Raw genomic sequence first — 24331 nt, 5'->3', positions numbered from 1 at the left:
TTTGTGTTTCAGAAAGTGCTCAGATCAAGATCCCAATATGCTCGGAGCATCTGTGATGCTGAGAATTAGTTTAATATGAGTATTGCTATTGTGGCCATTATTTCAGGCTCCCCTTGACATGAATTCCACTGCTGATGGGGAGGAAGGGCCGAAAAACTGTGCCCCAGACGTGGAGCTCTAATTAGTTGTTAACATTTTGTAACTTCGCTTCGGGTCTGGCTTACAACCCTGCCTTAACTTTGTGCATCTGGCCTTTGAAATTGTTTGTCTTAAGTATATGCAGAGTACAGAAAACCTATTTGTTCCTCGGAAAGGATTATTTGTGAATATTGTATATTAGAACCTCACTTTGTCTACTGGCAGATAGGGTAACATTGAATTTCCCATTTAACTGCTTATGTTTATCAATATTGTAATAGGTCACACTATTGACATAGGTTTTTTTTCTCTTTCTCTCTCCCCTCCCTTTCTCCCTCCCACATCAATTTTTTCACTTCTGGCAACTTCATCTCTGTGCTACCTCCCAAAAATCGTTACCTCTCAAGGAGACTAATCCTTTCCTTTCCTTTTTGTTGTGGTGGTTGTTGTCTTCAGTAAAGTACAATGGAAATGTGAGGATTACCTGTAAGGCTAAGGCATTCTTTTGTCTTTACAACTTGAATTGAATGTTTTTAATAGTGTCTTTTGGTCACACACAAAAATAAAATTTTAAAAAAAGGTCACAGGGAAATAACTGAGTGTCATCCTGATGACTTAGTTTGAGAGAGATTCTAATAAAAACATTGACCCATGTAATTGATTTTAATGGCAGCTTTGTGCCATCTTCTGTTCTCTGGAAATGCGCCAGATGCCATCAGCACAGCCTCGGGGGACCGAGGGGCATAGAGCAGCAGATGAGTGGTTTCTCTGAAGCCCAGAGTAACTCGGATAGATTAGTTTGGTTGATAAACACAGAGCACAGCAGGCTCCAAAGGCAACTGAGGGTACAACTGACCTTTTTGTTCTCTGTCAGGGTCTAAGGAAAAGTAGTGAGTACAGCAGGAGCAGAACGACCATCATCCCCCGCTGTGTGCCCAACATGGTGTGTCTGCACAAGTACATCATCTCCGAGGAGTCTGTCTTTCTCGTGTTACAGCATGCAGAAGGTTTGTCTCTCGTTTAAGTATGTTGCTGAAAAGAGTCAAAGGTTTAGGTTTTAATCAATGGCATATTTCATTGTCAAATTAATCTCTTATACATCTAATTAAAATATTTTTAGTGTCCCTAAGAGATGTCATGTAAGACACCCCACTCCCATCCTTCGTACTCTCCCTTTTTCCCCCTCATTCTGCGGTGGATCTGATTCCTGTTTCAAATGGCCTCAAATCCTGATGGATTACTTGAATTGTAGCAATATTGAAAGCTTCCAACTGTTTATTTTCTACAGGAGAGTGAGTGCTTTCACTGCAATAACTATCTGCAGTATTTACAGTCATCTCTCAGAGATAAAGTCTTTGGTTACTTTTGTAAACTTTGGCAAGTAAATCTTTTTAGCATCTTATAGTTAAAATGACAAGTATTCACACAAGAGTTTAGTAACTCTGCTAAAAAACATGAATGTTTGCCTGTTGGTTAATTTTGCGTAGTTGTTCTGATCTGGATTTTTAAGAAAATAGCTAGTGGCATCACACAGGAGTTCAAAGCAGAACCACAGAGTTGTGCCTTCAAACAATTTATAAAATTCCTGTTAAATGCACAGGGAACAGGTGGCACAAAATAATTACATTTTGATTTTTTTGGTCTAACACCTGGATTTAAATATTCCCTAAATGTAATTATCCATATTTGTTTAGATTGAGTGCAGAATATAAATTTTGGAATTGCCAATAGTTCTCTTTTTAGGAAATGTTAATAATCCAGTCAGAATGGATGATGTGAAGGAACTAAGCTAACTCATAGAGAAGATAATTTTATTACAATGAATATTATTTCTTTTTTTCCTAATAACTTAGATTTTGGCTTTTTCTTGAACAATATGTCACATGAGGCCAGTTAAAGTTAACTTTACAACATGAATGGCTCTTTCTGCTATGTGTGACTTAATTTTGCCATGAGCAGTGATGCATGAAGAAAGGCCTCACATTACAGTACTGCATGATGGTGATCTCAAGGGTTTACAGTGCTGCTTTTCTTGAGGTGTGTGTAATTCAGCTGAATGGAGACTCTCACCTGAACTGTAATCTCCACATAAGCTAGTATTTTTTGTTTGGAGAAATATTATTTAAAAACAAAACAAAACAACAACAACCAAAAAACCCAACCTTGTCAGATACCAACTGCCCTTACGGCTATCATAATCAAAGGATTAGAGACAGGATAAAATAATTTGAAAAACCTGTTCCTAATATTTCTGCAATTTCTGAAGACCTACAGTTTTGCTCTTCTCTTCAGGAAGAATGTTCCTTCTCAAGACAGATGGAGAATGGGGTGAAGAAGTACTGGAATTTGGGAGGAGTAGTGGTCAGATGGAGAGAACAAAAATTTTAAGGAAGGCTTAATGTGACCAGTTGACAAAGATGATCTCCTGGAAGTGATAATTTCGTGGTGACAACAGTGAGAAAACTGGAGACATTGCATGATCAGAGCTCTTTCATTTAAGAACAGAAACCTCAGCTTAACATTTGGGATGGATGGGGTGTTTTTCCTTAAAGGAATGACTCTCTCCTGGTCATCTTTGACATAGTCACAAATCCAGTGAAATGTGCTTGGTCTGAATGTCTTGCTCTTACCAACATCGGCTGTAACATGTTTTGAGTTCTATGGGGGAAGGATTTTTAATTTACTAAGTGTCTTCTAAATCAGGTTTGTGCAACACACAGCCTTGTGCAGCACCCCACACCATTTGTTTGATCTGCCAACAGTGAAGGTCATGTCTGTCAGGCATCCTCATTTTGGCTGGCCAGGCAGCAAACACATACTCGGAGGCAGCCGCAGCTCCTGTTGGCTTTCTGCCAGCTGTGGGTCTAACACGTGCAAGTAGGAGACATGGGAGGGAGATGGGTTATTTTGAGGTGGAGCTGGGAGAGGAGGTGCAGACAAGATGAGTGCTTTCTATAGGGAGAGCTTTGAAGGGGAACAGGAGGTAGGGAGCATGGGAAGAACTTGGGAGCATTGCAGAGAGGATGGAGGACTGGCAGGCTGTGCTGGGGAGGAAGGGGAGAGCTGTGGGGACCAGAAGGGATTTCGATGTGGGTGAGGGCTGTTGTTGATATTACATGATACATGGGTTCACTTGACTGGGACGCTTGTGGGTATAACTTAGAAACTGCATAGGGTTTTCCCTCATTTTCTGATAAGGCAGCAAGTAGCTTGGAAATGGATTCACCTCTATCCTTGTTTGCAAACCATTCAAAAATTGTGATGTGCTATAAGGACCTTTCCCTGATTTTCAGGGAATTAACAAGATTAGTTTCTTTAAGCATAGTCGCCTGCTTTCATGAACTTACTGACTGGGCTCAGAATAGGCAAAGGGAGAGGAAAAGGAGTGATGATATCTGTTCTAAAGAGGGATAGCTGGGGTACAAAGTCATGAGTAAGTTGCCTGAGAATGCATACAAAAAAGCATATTGCAGGTGTAGGGCCTGATCCCAAATACCTAACTGGGGCAATAATTTTTTGTTGCCTCTAGAATGGCGTGGCCTCTGCACGTCACCCTATCCCAGGAGGCTGATGCTGGAAAGTGATTCAGAAGAAAGGCTTCATTTTCAAGCTTTGGAATCCCTATAGATAAAGCTGTCTTAAAATTTCATCCATCTCAGACCAAATATAAATAGAGAAGGTACTCGTAGTTTATTTTGGGAAAGGATAGAAATGTCTAGGACAATGCTCTTTAAGTGATAGCCTCTGAAATTTTATTTCATAACTTCGTGAATGCTCTTAACATTGATACTCCAAGTAGTTCTGTTCCAATAGGAAAGAAGATACTGCCAGTCAAATTTATAAGTATATTACTTTGTGGTGATTTATTATGTTAGGTATGTTAGGTGCACCATTGTAAAGAGTAAAATATTAATTAAAGTGGGCAATGGCTTGAATTATAGCAAATTCAGAGGAAGTTTTAATGTTATGTGCAGGCATTATGTATTTGCTAAGCAGCTTGCTATTTCCTGTTCATAGTAAATTTTAGCTGTATTATGAAGTGCAGCACTATTAGGTTTTGTATGGATTTCTGAAAGCTTGATCCCAGACTCTTGCTCAAGATGAAGGCTTTTTTCTTTTTTTTTCCTTTTTTCTTTTTCTTCTTTCTCCCCCCCCCTCCCCCATCTCTTTGTCTTTTTTCTTTTTTTCCTTTTTTCTTTTGTAATTTTTTTTTTTTTTTTTTAAATCATGATGCCATTGCATGCTCAGAATTGGTGAGTGAGGTCTTGGGTTCTCTTACAGGCTTTTCTCATGGCCACAGCTGGAGGCTTCAAGGGTGTCTCAGAAGCACGAAAGTCCATAAAGTTATCTTGTAGCTTTGTTGGAAAGCACTTGGCAAATTCTAGTGTGGTAGAGAGCCAATCTGATGTTAATAAGGCTTCGCTTCTTCTTGGCAGTACTAACTCCAGAAATTTTAGAAACAGATGCTTCAAAAATAGGCTGGGGGGCTTCCATGGGACATCAAAGTTTAAGTGGCTGTTAGAAGCTGTCAAATCTCTTTAAGCATAAACAAGCTGGAGTTCCTATCAATCTGGAGAGCACTCAAGAAACTTCATGCTGAAGAGGCTTGCTGCACGCAGGAATTGATAGACAACAAGGTGGTAGCATTCTGGCTTGCAAAGCTGAGGATTTGTTGTTAGGAGAGAGTACTAGCTGTAAAGATTTGACAGCCATCGGAAAATGTAGGAAAGGTAATATGGTCCTTGGCAAGTGACTTTTTCAGGAGGCTGCTTTGAAATAATAACTTTTGCTCAAAGTGCATTGGGAAGTTGGAACTTTGCCTAAACTAGCAAACTTTGTAGCAGAGATTCACCAGCAGTAGTGGAAGCAGCCGTGTATATAAGACTCTGGTGTTTGTAACTACTGTCATGTTAGAGATTAGATTGGAGATTGGCTTCCAGTTCATGTGTACCCTGCAACCCCACTGTGGCTGCCATTGGGATGCTGTGAAACGTTATTGTTGTATCACGGTAGTGCCTACATGTCTGGTTCCCGTTTGGCCTAGAAACTGTACAAGCATAATTTTATGTAGTCGTTGTATATTGATAAAGTTTGCCAGTAGACATGTCTTTATTGAAAAGGAGAACAGTGATTCTAAGAAAACCATAAGGTTGTTCTTTTTTCAGCAAGGAAGAATATTAATTCTCACAAGGTGCATGACTTATGATTGGTACTTCTGCCCATAAACAAATTCTTATGCAGTGATGTAGAGAGTTGGGCCTGATTTTGGAGAATAATTCAAGCAGATGTCTTTCAGTACTCTGTTTTTCTTCCCTATCCAATCACAATTATTTGGAAGCCTGGACTGTTCACTTCGTCTTTGTTTGGGATTTCCTAAATACAGTGATTACTGCATTCTTAGCTACATTCCAGTTCTGCAGAAATTAGAGTATATCGTCCTTCAGAGTAAACTCATGGGCCAAGCTAGCATAAGCCATTGATTTATTTTGGAATAAGTCTCCTTAGTCAGCCAGTCTTTCAGGATGTGAAGCTGAAATGGTAAGTGTCTGAGCGCTCTGGGTGAGGAAAAATCCAACAGGTCATGAATTTTTCTTGACAGCTAGAGCAAAAACATGTTTAGGAGGCTAAATTTGCTGATCTGTTAGGTTTCATTTTATCCTATGATACGTACTATATAGTCTCTATATCTTCTCTTTGATGTTCCTGCATTAAGTGCTATTAATACCAAAAAACTGCAGAAATGTTTGAAAAAATGTAAAAATATTATGGAACTAACAAGATTCCTAGCCAGCTTCATCACTTGGTCACTTTATGCTGAAATTTCCTGTTGATTATTTTGGACACTAACTTTTTAGACTCTGTCTCTCGAAGCAGAGTATATAACCTCCAGAGTGCTGGAAATGTGGTTAAGGCAGGCAGTTCTAATAAGTAATTTTACATTGAATAACTGCAGAAGAATGTAGAGCTTGGTGATTTTCATGTGCTAATAAAACCAGAAAGAGTGAGCTAGACTGGTTGTAGAGTCAGTTGATGGTAGAAGAAAATAATCTTAATAATTAGTTATGTTAATACTGTACTTCTCGAATTGTATTAAACACTAATAAACTTCAGCTTAAAATGGTAGCTTTTATAGTTATTTAGTATGTTAGACTATTTGACAATGACTGAAGCTTACTTGTTTGGATTGATTTCTGTAATTTTAGTTTTTATAGATTCCTGATACTATATTAGCATGGCTTGCTAATGGGTTTTCTTGATCTTACACAACACATGGGGAGAGGGGGAAAGATTATTAGTATGTCATTCATAAAGGCGTAATTATATACCCAGATAAAAATATCACTCTTGTTTGACCCTGGAATGGACATTTTCAGAAAGGAATAAAATTGTTGTTTTTCACTATAGAACACAATTATTGAATAGCAGTTATTTACGTATTTCCACTTGACCAGGAGGCCAGTCTTGAAATATTTGTATGTAAACATATTTGGACATAATAATTTTTTTGTGTCTGTTCACTTACATTTAACTCTAAATTGGAGTTGCAGTAAGTAGTCGTTTCCACTGTGATTTCTAAGTTCAAATGATTATTAATGAGCAACTTCTTTTTTAAAAAGGTAAGATAATATATTTACAAATAGAAAATGAGTCGTTGCAGTTCTGTCTGTTTTCACAGGTGGACAGCAGTGAATTCCTGAATACTGTAAGGATAAAGAGATTTTTTTTTTTGTCTTTTGCGAATTTTAGGTTTGCTGAAAGCATTTGAAATTTTGAACATTTTTAAAAACATAGCCTGAACCTCTTGACTCTTCAAGTGATTTTTCTGTGGGGTTTTGAAGGATCAATCTCAGCACGTCTGTTTTCCTTCCTTAATCCTTCTGGGGTCTCCTTCTTCCTTAAGCTACACTAAGACTTTGAGTAGAGACCCAAATCTAGTGGGGGCTGCATGAAATCTTGCATGAAGTGAGGTGGAGGGAGCAGAAGACAGGACTTGTCCTGAGAGCAGCTTAATCTGTCTGTAGGCGAAAAGCTAAGCTGTGCGAGGATAATTTTTGCACGTTTCACACTGCCAGGCAGCCCGGCCCCGTCCTACCTTAACACAGGTGTACGAAACATTTAGGTCAGTGAGAGCCTTTCAGGTGTCACACGTGAAAGCACACCTGGTGCCTGGTAATGACACAGGAAAAAAACCATGACAATAGATCACAGAAGTAAGGTTTTGAGCTTTCTGCATCCCTGGGTCAAAGCTCAACCGTTAGAAAGACCTTTTCTTACTACTTGCATCTGAGGAAGGACTTATGGTGCTAATATTTGCATTGAAGCTGTGCCTGGAGGCTGAGGTGCTGTTGTGCCAGGCACTGTCCAAAGCTGCAAAAATGTAATGTGGGTCTTCATGGGTCATGTTCTGTGAATACCCTTTGAAACCTAAGATTTGTGTTTTTGTAAGAAATTTGTGAAGCACAAATAATAAACACGAGTAATATGAAGACAGAAATATTTAGCATTTGCTTGTACTAATTAATATAATGCAGGTGGGATGGGGAGACTGTGTTTTATTAAATGCAGCAGGGGCGTGGTTGTCAAATGAGGTTTTATTGTTTGGTATGAAATGACTCTGAATAATTCCATGCCTAGTTAATAAACTGGGCAAAGTTATTTTGCAAGCACTGTTTACTTAAAGTAATTTAATTGAAATTTTTAAGAAAATTAATTATTATGAAAATATTGTTCCATCAGAGTCTTGTGGTAAAATTAAACTTTTGTGTTGCTGCTTTTGTCATGGATGAAATTGTGGAAGAGAGGAGTAAGTCCTTTGCACGTATACAAAAATACGTATGTTCTCGCTTTCTTTCTCATTTTCTTTTCCATTGTTTTCTCTCCCTGCCATTCCATAGCAAAAGCATGAATAAATGTAAAAAATGTAAAAAATGTAATATTAGAAAAAGAATTATTGGTGATTATGGGATGAACAACTTTTATTTTTACCAGATCAGTTTAAAACCGGTAATTCTGAAGTCCTATGCAAGCTGTAGGGCTCAGAAGCCACGGCACTGCCCTGGCTCTGCCTTTGCCCTGCTGACCAGCCGTGTAACACGTCGTATTTAAGGCAAGTGGCTTCATCTTGAGAGTCTGCATTGACTCACTGCTTCTTACAGAGGCAAGGTTCTGCTCATCAGGCACTTCTGGCAGGGCTCAGCGATGCAGGGCGGCAGGTTGCTTGGGTCCAGGCAGGCTCAGAGTCGGTCGCTGCCCAGGGGAGGCAGCCTGCTTCGCTGGGCTGAGGGCTGCTGCTTTGCTGGGAGTGACTGATGAGCCGTGTCTTGCTGCTGTGGCATGGCCCACTTGTAGGTATTTGGAATGCATCTTTGGGTGAGTATTTAAGTGCTTATGCAATACAGTGGTCAATATAGCAGTTCTTGTTCCCTTCTCTACGACCATTGCTTCCATTTGCTCATGTTTGTTTACCTGGCATCCTTTCTCATCGTCTTCTAGAAGGTGGCAAGGGTCATTCTGACCTACTAAGTCTGTTTGTAGCTTATGGCAGAAACCACGTGGATTAATAGAACTAAATTGTCATTTTTACCAGTGGACTTAAGCTGTTAGAAGTCCCTCTTAATATTTTTAATATACTTAGTTTCACCACAACCAGTGAGACTTCCACACCCGCCCCCCGCTTCCTTCAAAAACAACTCTTGTCTTAGCCAGGGGGATGGAGGGCAAGAAAACTCCACATTGTATTATTCAAATTAATTTTTAAAGTATCAAGGTTTTTCTGCCTTTGATAAGTTATTTTTGAAATACAGAAAACCTGTTCCTAGGCAATGAAAAAGACTTTCTTCTTTTATTGTACTTTCTAAAGGAATTTTGCCTGACATGGAGAGTGTTTAAAAATAACTATTGAAGACTGTATTTTGGAAAAATATAAAACTCTGTTTTATCCAAATAAGTAAAAAAAAAAAAAAAAAGAGAGAAAACAAAAAAAAAAACAATCAAAACTTTGCAGATGCCCAGTGGGCTGGATACTTATTTCTTTCTTCTACAAAGATTTTGTTAGAACTCCTCTGCATTTTCCAGGATTTCTGTAGAATCTTTTAAATTGAAATGTCTTGACTTTGCATTTTTCCATAAGTTATCAAAGGTGGCTTTCTAGCTTTAAGCTAAATTCTTTGGCATGTGCAGGAGGTGCAGTAACTTCTTGAATTGCTTTGTGCAAATTATGTTTTGTAATCTGTAAGCTTTTTTAATATGTACAATATTTGGAAACAGAGAGAGTCCTATTTTGTATTTTTTAAATGTAACTATTACTTTTGGAAGTGTAACTTTCTTAGAGTCTTTGATGTGAAGGAACTGGTTTGCTAGTGTAACTTAAGAGTATTGATAAATCCTTGTGTAATGCAGCAAGGCAAAAAAAAACTTTCTTGAGTCCTGAAGTTAAAGGGAGAAATACATCCATATTTAAGTAACAAAACCCACTTCTTCAAAGAGGGGAAACAGATCCTTAAAATATCCTGCTAATATGAGGTAATTCCATTCCCTTTACTGAACTTGCTAATTAGTTTTTAGTCCATCTCCCCTAATATTGTTCATGAGCTTGGAGCTGTCATACAGAAGTATTCAGTACAGGCAGAACTCGTGGTGGGCACTAAACCATTTGATCTTCCCTAGTTTTTGCTTTCTTTTGAGACAGCAGATGGAGAGTAGTCGCCACCATGCAACTTGAGACAGACTCTGAAATGAGTATTTACTGAAGTTTTAAAAAAAAAGCTTGATCTCAGATACAGCTCTTTAAATATTTATGTATTAATACTAACCTGCTTGAAAAGCAAGTTGTGGTCCCTGTAATTATTTCCTCCTGAGGCAGCAGATCCAACTTGCTCTGTGGGCAGAAGGATATAGTCTGTTGTGACAATGAGGGTATTTTCCTGTTTCATAATGAAACCGATTCTGTTTTGAGTGAAATTAAGATATTTCCTCCCCCCCCCCCCCCCCCTTTTCTTGCAGGAGGAAAACTGTGGTCTTATGTCAGTAAGTTCTTGAACAGAAGTCCTGAAGAGAGCTTTGAAATTCCTGAACCCAGAACATACAGTTCAACTAAAATTTACCTGGAGCAGCCAACACCTAGCCCTAAAGAAACTGGTAGCAGCACTGATTCCAGAGAAAGCTACCGGGAGAGCACACTGAAGGTGGTCCCACTGAAGAGCAGCCTAACGCCAAGCTCTCAGGATGACAGCAGCAACCAGGAAGATGGCCAAGAGAGTTCGAAGTGGATGGACTCAGGATCCAGCTCAGAAGAAGAGTGCACTACTAGTTATTTAACGTTATGCAATGAATACGGGCAAGAAAAAATTGATTCTGGCTCTCTAAATGAGGAAGCGGTGGTTAAACTGGAGAGCGAAGGTCTAAATACCAAAGAGAGAAGTTGCTTGCAGAAATGCGGTGTCGTTGGCAGTGATAGCTTCACCTCTCAGATTGCATCTCAGGAACGAAAGCTTTTCATTGACGATGATGAGTCGGAAATATCTAGCCCTACTAGGATATTGGACTCATTAACTAAATCAAAGAACAGCCCCATGGAACTCTTCAGGATAGACAGCAAAGATAGCACTAGTGAGCTCCTGGGGCTTGATTTTGGAGAAAAATTATATAACCTGAAATCGGAGCCTTTGAAGCCATTGTTTTCTGTCCCAGATCATGACACAAGCTTGGACGCCCTAGAGAGCAAAGCAGGTGTGAGAGCTCATGACACCATAAGCAGGGGTTCAAATGACTCTGTGCCAGTTATCTCCTTTAAGGATGCTGCTTTTGATGAGGTAAATAGTGTTGATGAAGGAAGGCCTGATCTCCTAATAAACTTGCCTGGTATGTCTGATGAAACAGAAGAGGCAGCAGTGTCAAGGCCAACGAAGTTTACAAAAACTGATAGGGACATGTTGGAAGTAAAATTACTAGAAACACCTGATGTCTTACAATTAAATAATTCTGCAGAGCCATGCAAAACATTTGATCAAGAGCCAAATCTTGTGGCACCAGAAGTGGGTGATTCTTCCCGCGAGGAAGCGAATGGACAAAGCGGTGTCACTCAGGGAGCTCTTGGGACCCTCTTTACATCTGACCAAGAGGTAGGTAGTTCAGAAGATGGGGCTCTGTTTCAAGGGCTTGGAGCCTGCTCCTTAAACGTGACAAGCAAAGAAGAAAATGTATTTGTTTCCAACCCGCTCTCAGGTGCTCAAGATGTTAGCTTGGATGGAGACATATTAAGAAATGAAGCAGTGTTGCTGTTTTCCGATCAAACTGAAGACTTTGGGAAAGAGGAAACAGACTCGGCTTTGTTACCAGCAGCTGAAAGTAAAAAGACAGCACCAAAGAGGGAAGACAAAATAGCAGTAGCAGGGGAGAAGGAAATACATCAGATCTTTCAGGACCTCGACGAAAGATTAGTGATAACCTCCAGGTTTTATATCCCAGAGGATTGCATTCAAAGATGGGCAGCTGAAATGGTTGTAGCCCTTGATGCTTTACATAGAGAAGGAATTGTGTGCCGCGATTTGAACCCAAACAACATCTTATTGAATGATAGAGGTCAGGAACTTTTGCAAATGCATTTCTTTTTATTCGCTGTTGCTTCCAATTAACTGAGTAGGCGTTTTATCTTGTAATTAGTATCTTCATTTCCTGTCTAGAGCTTCATTATCAGTGCAGCAAATTCACCCCCAGTAATAGCTTCTAGTACTTAATGATGCCATTATTCTTAATGATACTGTTTTTAGCTACAAAAGGAGTAATTACAGTTCACTTCTGCAGAAAATGGAAGGGAAAAATGTTTTGATTTCTCCTGTCGTTTTGTTTTTAGGACACATTCAGCTAACGTATTTTAGCAGGTGGAGGGAGGTTGAAGATTCCTGTGACAACGATGCCATAGAGAGAATGTACTGTGCCCCAGGTTAGAGCAATCACCTACAATGTTTCACTTGGAAAGTAGATTAGCAGCTTTCATTTTCTCACGGAGCCTCTATAGCATAGAGCTCGAGATCATGCAATATCTGAATTTTCTTTGCTTTTTCCTGAATGTCTTAAAAAGCTAGAGGGCTCATAACTGCTTTGTTGTTGAACTGTGGTGGTGTTTGTTAGATCATTTCCATAAAGTGTAATTATATTGAATGTCTTGTTTAAGTGAATTTAAGGAATGTTTTGTTTTCTTGCGGTTGTTTGCTATGCGTGAGTACATCTTGATAACTGAAAAGAGCAAATACGGGAAAGGCAGACTGAAAAGATGGCACTAAGAGCCTTAAAAATACAAAAATTTATACATGCAAAGAACATGGGGGAAAAAAACCCATAGCAGTTTGAAAAATACAACCCTAATAGGCTCAGAGATGCCTTTGACATTTTTGATGAGCTACAGTGGGCTTTGAAATAGTTTAGAGAGCTCTTTTCTTAGAACTGCTTTCATCAATCATGAGGGTGATAAAATCAATATCTCTTGGGTTTTTATAGCAAAGATGGCACTTGAAACCAAGCCCTCCCTCTTTTCCTTTTTCCAATTTATTTTTTGCTAATATAGTGGTCAAATGGTAGTGACAGCCAAAAATCAGGTGTTTTACTTATAACTTCATACTTTAAAAATTTCATAGCTGGCTTAAAAACCCCTACTTTTAGAGTTGAAATGATTAGTGGGAGGCTATTCAGATTTTCAGTTTCTCTTTATTATTCTGAATTTGAAATGCCAACGTACTCTTTCTGCTGAGCGCGTAGTCTCGCTAGGCATTGCAGCTTGGCATGCAGGTAGTCTTCAAGCTCAGAGTCTGCAAATCTGCAAAAAATTTAGAAATAAGAGTTATCAGCAATGGAAGTTCTGAACTTAGTTTGGCATCAGGTGTTTATTCTGTGACTTAGTCCCGCAACTGAAATACAGTAAGGAGCTGCTCTCTGTGAATAAAGGTAGGATCTCCACAAAAATTTGAATGCCAGCCTCTTGAGATAAGTAGTAAATAAAATCTTTTCTGTCCAGGTGCAAGTCAAAAGGGCAGGTATTACAGAAAAGAATTCTTTTTACCTATCAAAGCAAACCCAACACCTTTGTTCTACCCTCACCCCGCTTTAATTCAAGAACAAGAAAATTGGGGAATCCCACCAATTCTTGTGGTTGTTAAATAGAAACGTGTTCTGGTTGCCAACATGCGTGACATCCTGTTAGAGAGTGGTGTTTTCCTGCCTCCCTAACCCAGCCTCCTACAAAGCGCTCCCGAGTTGAGTAGCAGCAAAGATGGAAGTGCAGCCTTTTCCCACCCTGTCGTCATTAATGAGCTGTGAAAGTCAAAGCTTCATTTTTCTGTATTTTAATGAGGATCCAAAGAGAGGCTTTTTTTGCCCCCTAAGCCCCAACCAGCCAACTCCTGCAGTAATTAAGTGTTTAGGGAGCAGTTGAAATAATATTTAGAAGTCCCCAAATGCAAGAATAAAGTTTTCTGCACCATCATTATTTCCACCTCACAGCACAGGTGTGGTATCCATCCGGGCTTTTCTTGGTTAAGTTGCCCTCTCCTCTCCGCCCTCTCTCCCCTACCCCAAGCTGCACTTTGCTTTGTGTGTCTGTAACTGGTGAGCTACAAGATGAAGGTTTGCAAATGCAAATGTTAGATATATGCAAGATGGCTGAATTGATACTGCTCTCTGATTCTTACCTTTCATATTTCTTGATCTTAATGTTATCTCTGCAAAGTGTGCTCTTAGTGTAGCTATTTCATGCTAATTTTTGCATAGGAGAGTAATATTTCATATAACTTAGCAGTACAACATATATTTTGGAGCCAAGTGCCGTTCTATTCTGAGCAATGATTTAATACCTGTACCTTCGATAATGGTACATAGCTGAGGTCAAAGCAGCTTTCTTAGGGCTACTGCTGCTGGTAAATCTTGCTTTAGAACTTTTGGTCACTATTAAAAAAATAATCATGTTAGTGGGCTTTCTTTAGGCTCTGATGTTACAGGAAAAAGAAACCTTATTCGGATGATCTTTTTTCATTTTCAGGAGTGTAGCATGACCCTGGAACCCATGTCTCCCCTTTATCATGATAGCATTGCTCTGCAAGCTGCTTCTTGGAATAAGGATTTTGAAATTATACTTGTGCTTCAGTTCAGTACTTTTAAGAGAAATTGGCAAGTTTGGGGTTTTTTTATTGTTTTTAAGTTGCTTTTTAAAACTGATCATAAATGTTTCTCACATCTTGCTTTTTTCCTGCTGAAGGAAGGGCTGCAGTTTTGTAGAGGTGAACAAGTGATCTTCACAAGATTTCATCAGGTCTTCCGATTGCTTATCATAATCCAACACAGTGACTAAATAAACTGACTCAAAGTGAGTCTTTATCTTGTTTTGAATTTTCCTGGTGTTTCCAGTATTGTATGCTGTGTTGCCCTACCTCTGGTTACTCAGCCTTCCTTCTCCTTTTCTCTCCTAGCTGAAGGATGCAGTGAAATTTGGCTTGTAAAAGTTTGTCTCCATGCGTTTAGCTTGGTGTGTGTTTTCATCAGAGTTCGGGATAGAATAGCATTTGGATGTGGTAACTTGTATGTTACGTGATTTCAATGTTTTGTTATTTAAATGCGCTCATTAAAAGTATGCAAGAAAGGGAAGATGTCTTTATCAAAACACTGTCTTTTAGGGTCTGGTATTGGAGACTGAGAACAAATGGTGAGTCTTGGGATGCAATTCTTTTTCTGCATTGATTTTTTGAGGAAGAGGAAAAGAAAAAGGAGAGGATGAATGTGAAATTTAAACAGATTGCAGGATATCTTCAATTTAAAATAGGTAGGAAATTGTATCGCAGAGTTATGAGAGAGAGGTAAAAATGTATTTGAAACAATTTTATCTTTTTAATTGATGAGGTTTCAGGTGTTACTTTTTTACAGCACAAGGTATAAAGTGCTTAGCAGTGAAGTGCCTGAGGACATATTTAAATTTTAAGTTGCTTTATTGGTTGAAGGAAAACATGGAGTCTAAATTCTACAATTTATATGTCAGAATCTAATTCCTGGAGGGGATAGGGATAATAATGTATTAATGTTGAAGCTTTTTGTACCCGGGGAGAATAGAGGTCCAACTATGTGGAGCTTGCTTGCAGGATCTAGGATTTTGTATTTGAGGCTTTCAGTCCCCCAGGTTGTAACCTTGTATTAAAGCAAAGCAAGGTAGTAGTGGTACAGAAAGAGTGATCAGATCCTTGCCATGGTGAATAGCAAGGACTTGCTCAGCTCTTGTTATCCTACAAAAAGCGGAGAGGTAATGTGACTGCATATGTAGAAAAGAGATTATGCAGTGTATATATAAAATAATAGAACAAACGCAAACATAAATGGAGAAGTGCCAAAAAGATGAGGGAAGAGAGAGTTTAAAAAGCTGCATACCACTCCCTGCTAGCAATATAATTAATTTTGTATGAAATAGCAATTGTCATTTTATATCGTGCATAAATTAAAAGCAGGGCTAATGCTGTTGCAAGAAGTGGCACTTCTCCACTATTGACGGCAGGTGGCATTGTACCATTAATGGATTTTGCTGTTGCACTTGCTGGTTCTAATTTGCCTAACTTCACATGAGAACCGCAGACGGAAGATGGGGTTTATTTGTCATGATTTGCATATCAAGAATTGTACTTGCAAACTCAGAGTCGTGGTGTGTTATAGTGCTGTTGAATCTGTTGGTAAAGCTGGATAACTCTCTCTACTCCTCCGTAGCACTACTCAATAAAAAGAAGTTGATGCTGAACCAACTACTGCAACAACAAAGCTATCTGCACATGCTTAAAAGTAGCGCCTGTGCTATACTTTGATTAATGGCCAAACTAAATCTTTGCTGTTCACCTATGATAAGTCAAATGTTGTTTCTCTAACCCACAAGGGAAATGATGGATTATAAATCATCCGCTATAAACTCAATACCACTTCAAGTAAAACTGTGGGGGCTTTGGCCAAGAATAACCTGTTTGCTTTTAAAGAAGAAATTAAGCACTTGTAACTGAGATTTTCTGCTGCATTAATATGGTTAAGGTGACTAATGTGAGGTTTATATGGTGGTGTTTTGTTTTTTGGTTTTTTTTTTTTTTTTAACTTTCCTCCTCTCTATAGTAACTTTGTTTTCTGAATGTTCTAAAGTGCACTAAGCAGCTGATGTCTGAATACAAAGTTATTAGCAGATCAAATGAGAATGATTCACTTCTGTTTAAACAGCCCTTTGCTCTCCATACCTCCTGAGAACTCTTATCACATATTTGTTCAAAAAACCCCACAAAACTAACAAAAAAATCTCTCGTATTATCCACCTGCCTGGTGGCTGATAGTATCGGCAATGTATCTCTTTATCTCTTGGTTAATGTGCCTTGGTATTCTGAAGGGGGGAAAATTCCAGTAACAGATTCAATTTACACAGACAGAAACTTGAGCAAATGCCAGCCTAGCAGGGGGGCCATTATTCTGCTCTATAAATAAGTTTAAAAAAGAAACAAACACACACACAAACCTGTGAATCAACATGTTTTGGTCTAATTGAGGGAAAAGCAAGATAAATGAATTTTGAAATGCAAATGATCACCTTCTGTTATTTAAGTATCAGTTTTGCCAACTTTGTGATTTTAAATATAAAGAGTTGTTACCTCTTAAATGGAGTAATAATTATATTCCATTCTTGATAATCATGATTTTTAAAATCAAATTGGTAAGTTTTTAAAAAAAGCCCCTTCATAGTATGCTTAATACCTGTGAGAAAGACAAAATTGTCTACCGCCACAGCCTGGTCAAGACTGTCTTCAACTAAAACAGATAAAGTTGAGGATTTGCTCACAAAGCGTAATCTCTTAGGTACTTTTTCGATCTAACCTGTGAAGTGTCATGTTGTAGAAGCGGCTTGCTGGTCTATCATCTTGTGTAAATGTGATGTGTGAACGAGATGTTTTATTTACACTCTCCGAGTTCTTGTTGCAGCAGCAGGGATACATTCTGTTGCATCCTTGTAGTGTTTTCGGCGGACGAGATTTCAGAACTGGGCTGCCTTTGGAGTCTCTTTTCTTTCTTGTCCAAACAATGAGTTTTCACCAGACTGTGTTTACTAAAAACTGGAGATTTGCTTGTTGAGATCATAAAGCCAAAGGGAGCTTAGCTTCATAGAAAATGTAAGTAGGAAACTGGCTATCAGTAATGCATCGTATTATTCTGATGCTTTCATAAGCTGTGTGCTATAATCAAGCCTTATTTAGACAAACTAGCCTTCACAGAAGCCTGCACATAAATATATGGCATATTTGGTTTTATCTAACCTGCTACTAATTGTACGCAATGCAAAACCTAAGCAAAAAGGCGGCTTTGTGGGTAAAGGATTTCGTTCCAAAAAAGACCAAAATGTTTCAATGTGCAACCTGATTTTTATACTCCCAAATGAAGATGTCATTTCTGCTCTCAGACAATTGAAAATACAGATGCAAAGTGCAGCTGATAACCTAAAACATATGGCATGAAAATAAAAATTGCTAGGTTGCTATTATTAGCCTGTATGCTATAATTTTTATTTACTGAATAAGGAAAAAATGGTTTGCCTCTGTTTACCAAATAGATATTTGATTCTGGAAAACCTGCATGTTATTTGTGTATGTGTTTTTCAGTAGGAGTTTGCAGGCGCTCATTAAATCTGCTATTTTGTATTATAGCAATTTAATTTGAGTAGATTGTTTAAGAAGCAAAATAGCTGTGGTAGATTAAAGTGCCATTGACCCTGAGAGGTGTGGAGGGGTGGGCTGGTCCCGTGGTTACAGTGTAAGACTGGACTTCGTAGATTTTATCTCTGACTCTGTCCTAGCTTTTTGTGTGGCATTAATATCCAGGATAATCCTAAAAAGGAAAGGAAAAAAAAGAGGGCAGGTGAATGAGCTTCGAGCAGCAAGGACAGAAGGATGGGCTAGCTTGATTTGAAAAGCCCTGGCAATAGAAAACAGGACTAAACATTAACAAGAAAAATATACGGCTGGCATGATTAACGAGGAAAGGTCTGGAGCTGCAGAAAAAGTACTGATTATTGTGAAGCTGAGAGTAACAAGTTTACAACAACCATTTGGAGTGGTACGGTCCTCCAAAGACACCTGAGTGTCCCACAGAAAACAGTGACAACTGACTGCTCCCAAAATAGCAAGATGTCCTGAACCTGGAGTAGGTAATTGAAAGCATAGGTTTGGGGAGAGAATCGGGTGTTTTCTGAAAATAATCTGATGTGGTTTGGCACTCAGGCTTGTTGTGAGTACACTACATGTTTCAGGTGAAGTACATGTTCTTGTGGTTTTTTTGGAGACTCTGTAACTACAATAAGCAGTAAGATGGACTGAAGCTGTTGATTTGTAGAAATCTGGTATTTTAGTCTGGCTGACATAAAAGCCAGTTAATAACTCTGGAAGAAACTGTAATTTACCTGTGTGGTGGTGTTGGTTTTGTTTTTTATTTATTTTATATTTTAGTTTTTAAATTATTACTGTTATTACAGATGGGGCTAAAACTTGAAGACAGTATAGAAGATGCCTTTTGAAAATAAATGGAGCTAGCTGAAAGGTTAATTAGTGTTTGCTTTGTTTTTTGATAACAGAGCAATAAAAAGTTTCTTTGTCTCTCTTGTCACGTGATTATTTTAGAGGAAGTTTAATTCCATTTTGGGCTGCTAAAAGGAAGAAAGAACAGAGTTCCCTCTATTAATTTTTTTTCTTCTAGTGACATGAGAAAATTTCTTCCAAAGAGGAACGTAGATGCTCGTATGTTTTTGAATACCTTTAAGATCAAACTTCCTATTTTCATACTCCATTTGATCTTAGCGGATGTTCATTGGACTTGCCTCACTACTTTATTGTTTAAAGACCGTGATAAACTTTTTATACTTAACTATAGATGGTTCAATACTGTGTTTTATAAATTGCTAAAGCATTTTAGGCAAAGCATTATGACCAGATTGCTTGTGTGATGTGTTATTTAGTGACTGTATCTTACGATATCTTGGCTGAGTGAGTCTGCCTAGAGTAAATTAGCTTGGACTCATTTTACTCGGTTCTCTGCAAATGCTTCTTTACATATATAGATAGTAAAATATGATAAAATATTAAGCTTTTAAAATTAAATGAGTGCAAGGTAAATAGAATTTCTGAAGCGACGCTAACGGTTTTTTGTGCAATACTGTTTATCTTAATGGCCACAGAAAGGGAAAACATTGTGTCTGGTGTTTTCAGGATGTCGGACAAGTCCATTTCCTCCTGAATGGTTTCAGACACCTGATGGTAGTTCAGATGGGTCTCCTCGTTTTCTTATCACTGCAGAAGCAATACTTGGAGGTATGCTGTTTCTGCTTGAAACATGGGGTAAGGGAAAATGCCTCCTCGGGTTTTGAAATTCTTATCAATCCACCAAGAGTCAAATGATTCCCTTCTTAATTCCAGGAGAACCACCTCGATGCAAAGCCCTTCCTGAGTCTTAGGTGTCTGGAGAAGCAGTACTTCTACCTGGAGATTATTTTGTTGTGAGCTGACTTCAGAAGCATTTTTCTGGATGTTACAGTTTATCTTACGGAAGTTTTTGATTGAGTTTTTGTGCTTGGTGATTTGCAAGCCATCTGGCCTGAGTTGCACAGTGAATGGCTATAAGTCCACCTTTAAGCCTGGCTTCTTTTATGTTAACTAGTGTTGGTGTGTGCTGATTGGGAGGCCTTATTGTGAGCCCTGGAGGAAACTGTATTTGGGAGAAAATGTTTGAGGTGTGGTAGCAAAAGCCTGAAGTGTATATTTCAGGTTAAGGTGCTGTAGAAAGAATGAGAAAATCAGCCTTGGTGTTACAGTTAATAACTTTATTGAGGATGTGTGTTCAAGAGAGGTGAAGTTCTGCTTTTCTACTTTAGAACTGGCACTTCTGTTAAAAAATACAGAGCGTCGTCAGGTCCGTATCCCTTACCAGGAAGTAAGGTATTACTGTGTATAATGCAAATATTGAGATAAGTATGGAAACCATAAAAAAATGGCCTTTCAGTTGAGACCAGCTGCTATGGAAGGAGGACAGTGCTGGCTAGTGAAAGTGTTTACCTGTACCATCTGTCTCTATCTGAACCTGATAGTGTTTTACAAATCTCTTTCCCTTCAGTTACCTCAGCGGCTGCTGTTGAAGTTGCTTCTGTGCAGGAATTTAGCATTGCTGTTGACATGTGCTGCTTGGTGCTAGATGTCGTATGGGCACGCATCGGGAAGGGAGAAAGAAGAAAGTTCTCCCTTTTAATGAAGTTGCAGTAAAGTTGGAAGAGCTACTGATTTTTTTTTTTCACCCTACTTTTTTATTTCTCTGATATAAAAGGATTTTGTATTTGAGAATGATACGAATATTTTTTTTCTGCAGATTCGGTACTGCTAGTCCTAGAAATACCGACACCGTGCACATATGTGCACATGTTTATGCTTGTACAAATGTGGATAAGGTCCTTGGTTTCAAGGTTCATGAAGTAAAGAATTGGCACAAATATCCCCATGTTATTCACTTAAGCTTATGGGTCGCTACCATTTATTGTCTAAATTACTTTACTGATGGATTGAGATGAAAATGTTTTCTTAGTTGAAGGCAGATATTGTAGTTCAGATTTATGGCAATATTAAAGCTTTAAAAAAAGCATATGCCCTGTGTAGTGTATTACATTAGCTAGCTATTCTGTATCACTTGAAAGCACTTCATAATCTATAGTTTCTAAATTTTCCCATGATGTGTAGTCAAGATAAAATGCAGTAATATTGATGTGATATCCTGAACTTATTATGATCAGCGAATTGCATCAGAAGTAATGTGACCTGTTTGAAGTAAGGGAATGTAAACAACACATGTTTATTTGTAGTATTCACAATGATTTTTTTTTTTTCCTTTTTAAGAAAAACATTTATTTTATTCTGAAGTAAGGAAACTTTGGGAGCTAGGGAAAGCAACAGGAAAGCAGACATTGGGTAATAGGAGAAAAGCTGAGCTAAAACTTCGTTTCTGTAAAAAAGGATACTCAGATATTCCCCTCAGCTGAGTTTTCCGTTTTCTGTTCTGTGTCGGTACAGATGATTTATCACGCAGTTTCTGCTGCGTGCATGAGAACCCAGCCAGAGCCCTTCAGCCCAGGGAGAAATCTGTGTTACTTGACTGTTCTCAGTTTATCCCACTTGTGTCATTTTGGTCACGGTCAAAAGTGGGTGGAAGAGTTCAGTGCTACTCTCCGAAGAGATCTGCAGTGACATTTGTTTTGACTTGGCATATATTGAAAGTGTTCTTACAGTTGAAAATATGAGCTTGGATTTTGGAGAAGTGGACTCTAGTTTACTTTTTGACTCTTACTCTGTGTCCATTTTCTTCATCAGTGAAGGAAGTGAGGTTACATGAACTCCCCGTAACGAACAGAGTGTGATTCTGTGAAAGAAGGCAGCGTAACTTTGATGCTTTAAAGAACTGGATCAGCATCTGTGATTGTCAACATAAAAGGAAATAATACCAAAGCCCAGAAATTAATTTTTTGTAATATTTCTTTTCCCTGTGCTCAGAATTATGCTTTTTTCACCTTTAGAATTTTTTTTATATTGGGCTGTGACTCAAGAGGCCCATCCCCACTGAATGTTTTTGGGGAAGAATGGATTATCTCCTTTTGTGGAATTATTCTAAAATTCAAGATGTGTCAATATGGGGAAGTTAATGGTAGTATAGGAACTGAGAATGTAGTAGTCGGTCTTAATTAACTCTTGGCTTTACTGTCCTTATTCTGGAATAAGTGTGGAATTTAATTTAAAAATAAAAATCTTCATTTGTTTGGAAGAAAGCTCTCTTAGTCTAGACTATCCACAGGATTCAAGCCACATGGGAAAGAAAACTCTGCTCTAAAGAAGCCTAAAGTATTTGGTTTTAGATTTTACTTTCCATTCATGTTATTTTGTTTTTGGATGTACATTATTGGAACATACAGCACTAGGAAATCACAATCAGACTGGAAAGGCATTTGCATTCAGTAGGTTTCACTGAGAGATTCTATGAAAACCTTTCACCAGCTGGTTCATGTGGAAGGGCCCGAGTTTGGTTTTTTTGTTTTTCTTTTTTCAAGGACAGTTACCTAGAAGGTCTGCCTTTCTGAAGGGACATAAAATTAAATTGCAAGAACAGATTTTGATTTTTACACAAATTCTCTCAATTTACCATAATTTCAACTTCATCTGGATGCTTGCCTGGGATCTTAAAACATTTTAAAAATGCCTGTAATTATGCTGATACAGTTCCTCATGTGGCTGCCATTATATCTTTGTAAAAGTTTCTCGATACTGATAGAAGTATTAGTCTGTAAGGAACGGAATAAATTCTAATGTGTGGCATCCTTATAGTGATGTATCGGGCATTCAAATGCCATTAACTGTAATAAACTTTTCAACGTGAGGGATGTCCTACCTAAAGAAACAATGTCTGCGCCATCCTTCCTTGTTGCTCTTGCAACAGCAACCTCAGCCTAGTCCTCTGAGGTGCTGAGCGCCTTCCAGCTTGTGTGGCAGCTGTCCGAGGGGGCAGCCCTCTGCACATCCCCGTGCTCGGCGTGTGTGTGCATCTCTGCATCTGGGGAGGTCTGGGGCTACCGCCTTCCTTTCCCTGACCCTGGAGTGTGACTCATCTGTAGTTCTCCTTGGCCATGCTCATGCTAAGCTCCTAAAATGATGAGCAAGATTTTTCGAACATGCCGTAATGCTTTTCACAGCACCGACTATGTGACTATATGCTAATTGTTGTCCTCTGCTGCAAAGCTGGTGTGGCTTTTGCCACCAAAGCTATTTTAGTGCAGCTTCTGCATTTTTTTGACAGTCGAAATGAAGATTTCATCTTCATTGCAATCTGTTTTTCTGCCTGTTTAAGAGCAGACAGTGTGGTGTGTTTGTATTTAATAAATTTTTGTAGTTTAAAGCCTGAGTCAGTGGAGGCTAAGTTTTCTGCATGCGTCATGCTATAGAATATGTGAATGTGTATGGCAAGGGACTCTATAACTCCCATCTCACCTCTTCACTGTCTCTTGTGCATGGACAACAATAAGAGAGTGTTGGGTACTGGCTGGATGCTGGGGAAAACAACTTTTTGTACCTAGGCACAATTTGGGCGGAGCTGCAGTGATAGACAGTTGCTACCCGTGGTTAGTCTATGTGAAGTAGATTTAGCATCTCTCTCTGGTTCCCAACAGACAAGAGAGGCTATTGCGAAAAGCCTCCCATGGTGATCCCAGCAAAGGGTGTGGGATAGCCAAGAGACAAATCCTGCCCTCTAAGACAAAATTAAGGCATGCAGTAGACTCTTATAACCTCCCTTGAGCTGCTTTTAGGGATGCTTCAGGCCACTCTGGTCAGTCCAGCTCTTCTGACCAGGGTAAATTCTCTAAACATGTTTTGCTTTACTGTCTGTCACTGTCCAGTTTTAGTCGAGTATAGAAGCATCCTAACTGTAATGCCTACAAGTCTTGAAAATGCCTATATATGCACAGAAAAGGCAAATTATGGATGAAATGTATAGTGTTGCTGTGTTTGAACAATGCAATCTGTAGGTGGCTAAAGGGCTAACTAAATTGCAGGCATAATGAAAGCTCTGTGGTATTTAGTATATGTTCTGTCAGCATTAAACAGTCACCTTGTAAATATATGTTAATTTTGAAGGTGTAACTGACCTTTTTAATATTAATTGAAATGTCTCATGTTTAGAGGTTGGCACTATCGTAGAAGAGACAGAAGCTTGTGACTGGTGGAGCCTGGGTGCCATTCTTTTTGAACTCCTTACTGGGAAGGTAGGGCTGGGGCAAGTTACTCGATAAAACTGACCTCTTGGCCAGTAGTTTCTCACAAGTGGTGTGCCCAGTTGTGATTTCCTTGCTTGTCTTTCTCAGATGTGCTTTGCCAACCTGAGTACCCTCAATTTGCTTGGTCTGCATGGGACCAAAGAAACAAAACATGCTCAAGCTTCAGCAGAAAAAATTGATAAAGCCGTATCAAACTCAGGACTGAAAAAATAACCAAAACCCATGCTGCCCTCTTACCCAGAGTGAAATCAAAGTTCTCTATCATTCCTTCTGTGCATTTACAAAATTTTTGCCCTAATAGTTTCAGTGTTATTTCCTGAGACAGTGTAGAAACCATATGTTGCTGTTACACAT

The 24331-nt window shown here is 38.8% G+C and overlaps 1 protein-coding gene across 21 annotated transcripts in view; it reads left to right on the top strand.

Moving 5' to 3' along the window:
- RPS6KC1 (ribosomal protein S6 kinase C1) overlaps positions 1-24331 on the top strand; it is a 99833-nt gene that overhangs the window by 62861 nt on the left and 12641 nt on the right. For 10 of the 21 annotated variants that reach the window (XR_015708139.1, XR_015708141.1, XR_015708140.1 and 7 more), the window contains 5 exons: positions 1013-1145; positions 10141-11718; positions 11990-12079; positions 19386-19514; positions 23883-23965. Coding sequence is in view for 7 of the 21 variants with exons in the window: in XM_087774346.1 (XP_087630472.1) it covers positions 1013-1145; positions 10141-11718; positions 11990-12079; positions 19386-19514; positions 23883-23965 (2013 nt within the window). In the remaining 14 variants the exon portion in view is untranslated. Of the gene's footprint in view, positions 1-1012; positions 1146-10140; positions 11719-11989; positions 12080-14167; positions 14269-14383; positions 14492-19385; positions 19515-19592; positions 19673-23882; positions 23966-24331 lie in introns of those variants that run through there. The other 11 variants (XR_015708144.1, XM_087774350.1, XM_087774347.1 and 8 more) reach the window with 8 other exon arrangements.

This window comes from Nipponia nippon, unplaced genomic scaffold (assembly GCF_047370975.1).
Source record: "Nipponia nippon isolate SJK-2023a ecotype South Korea unplaced genomic scaffold, ASM4737097v1 scaffold_4, whole genome shotgun sequence".
Lineage (NCBI taxonomy): Eukaryota > Metazoa > Chordata > Aves > Pelecaniformes > Threskiornithidae > Nipponia > Nipponia nippon.
This window is presented reverse-complemented; position numbering and strand designations above follow the sequence as displayed.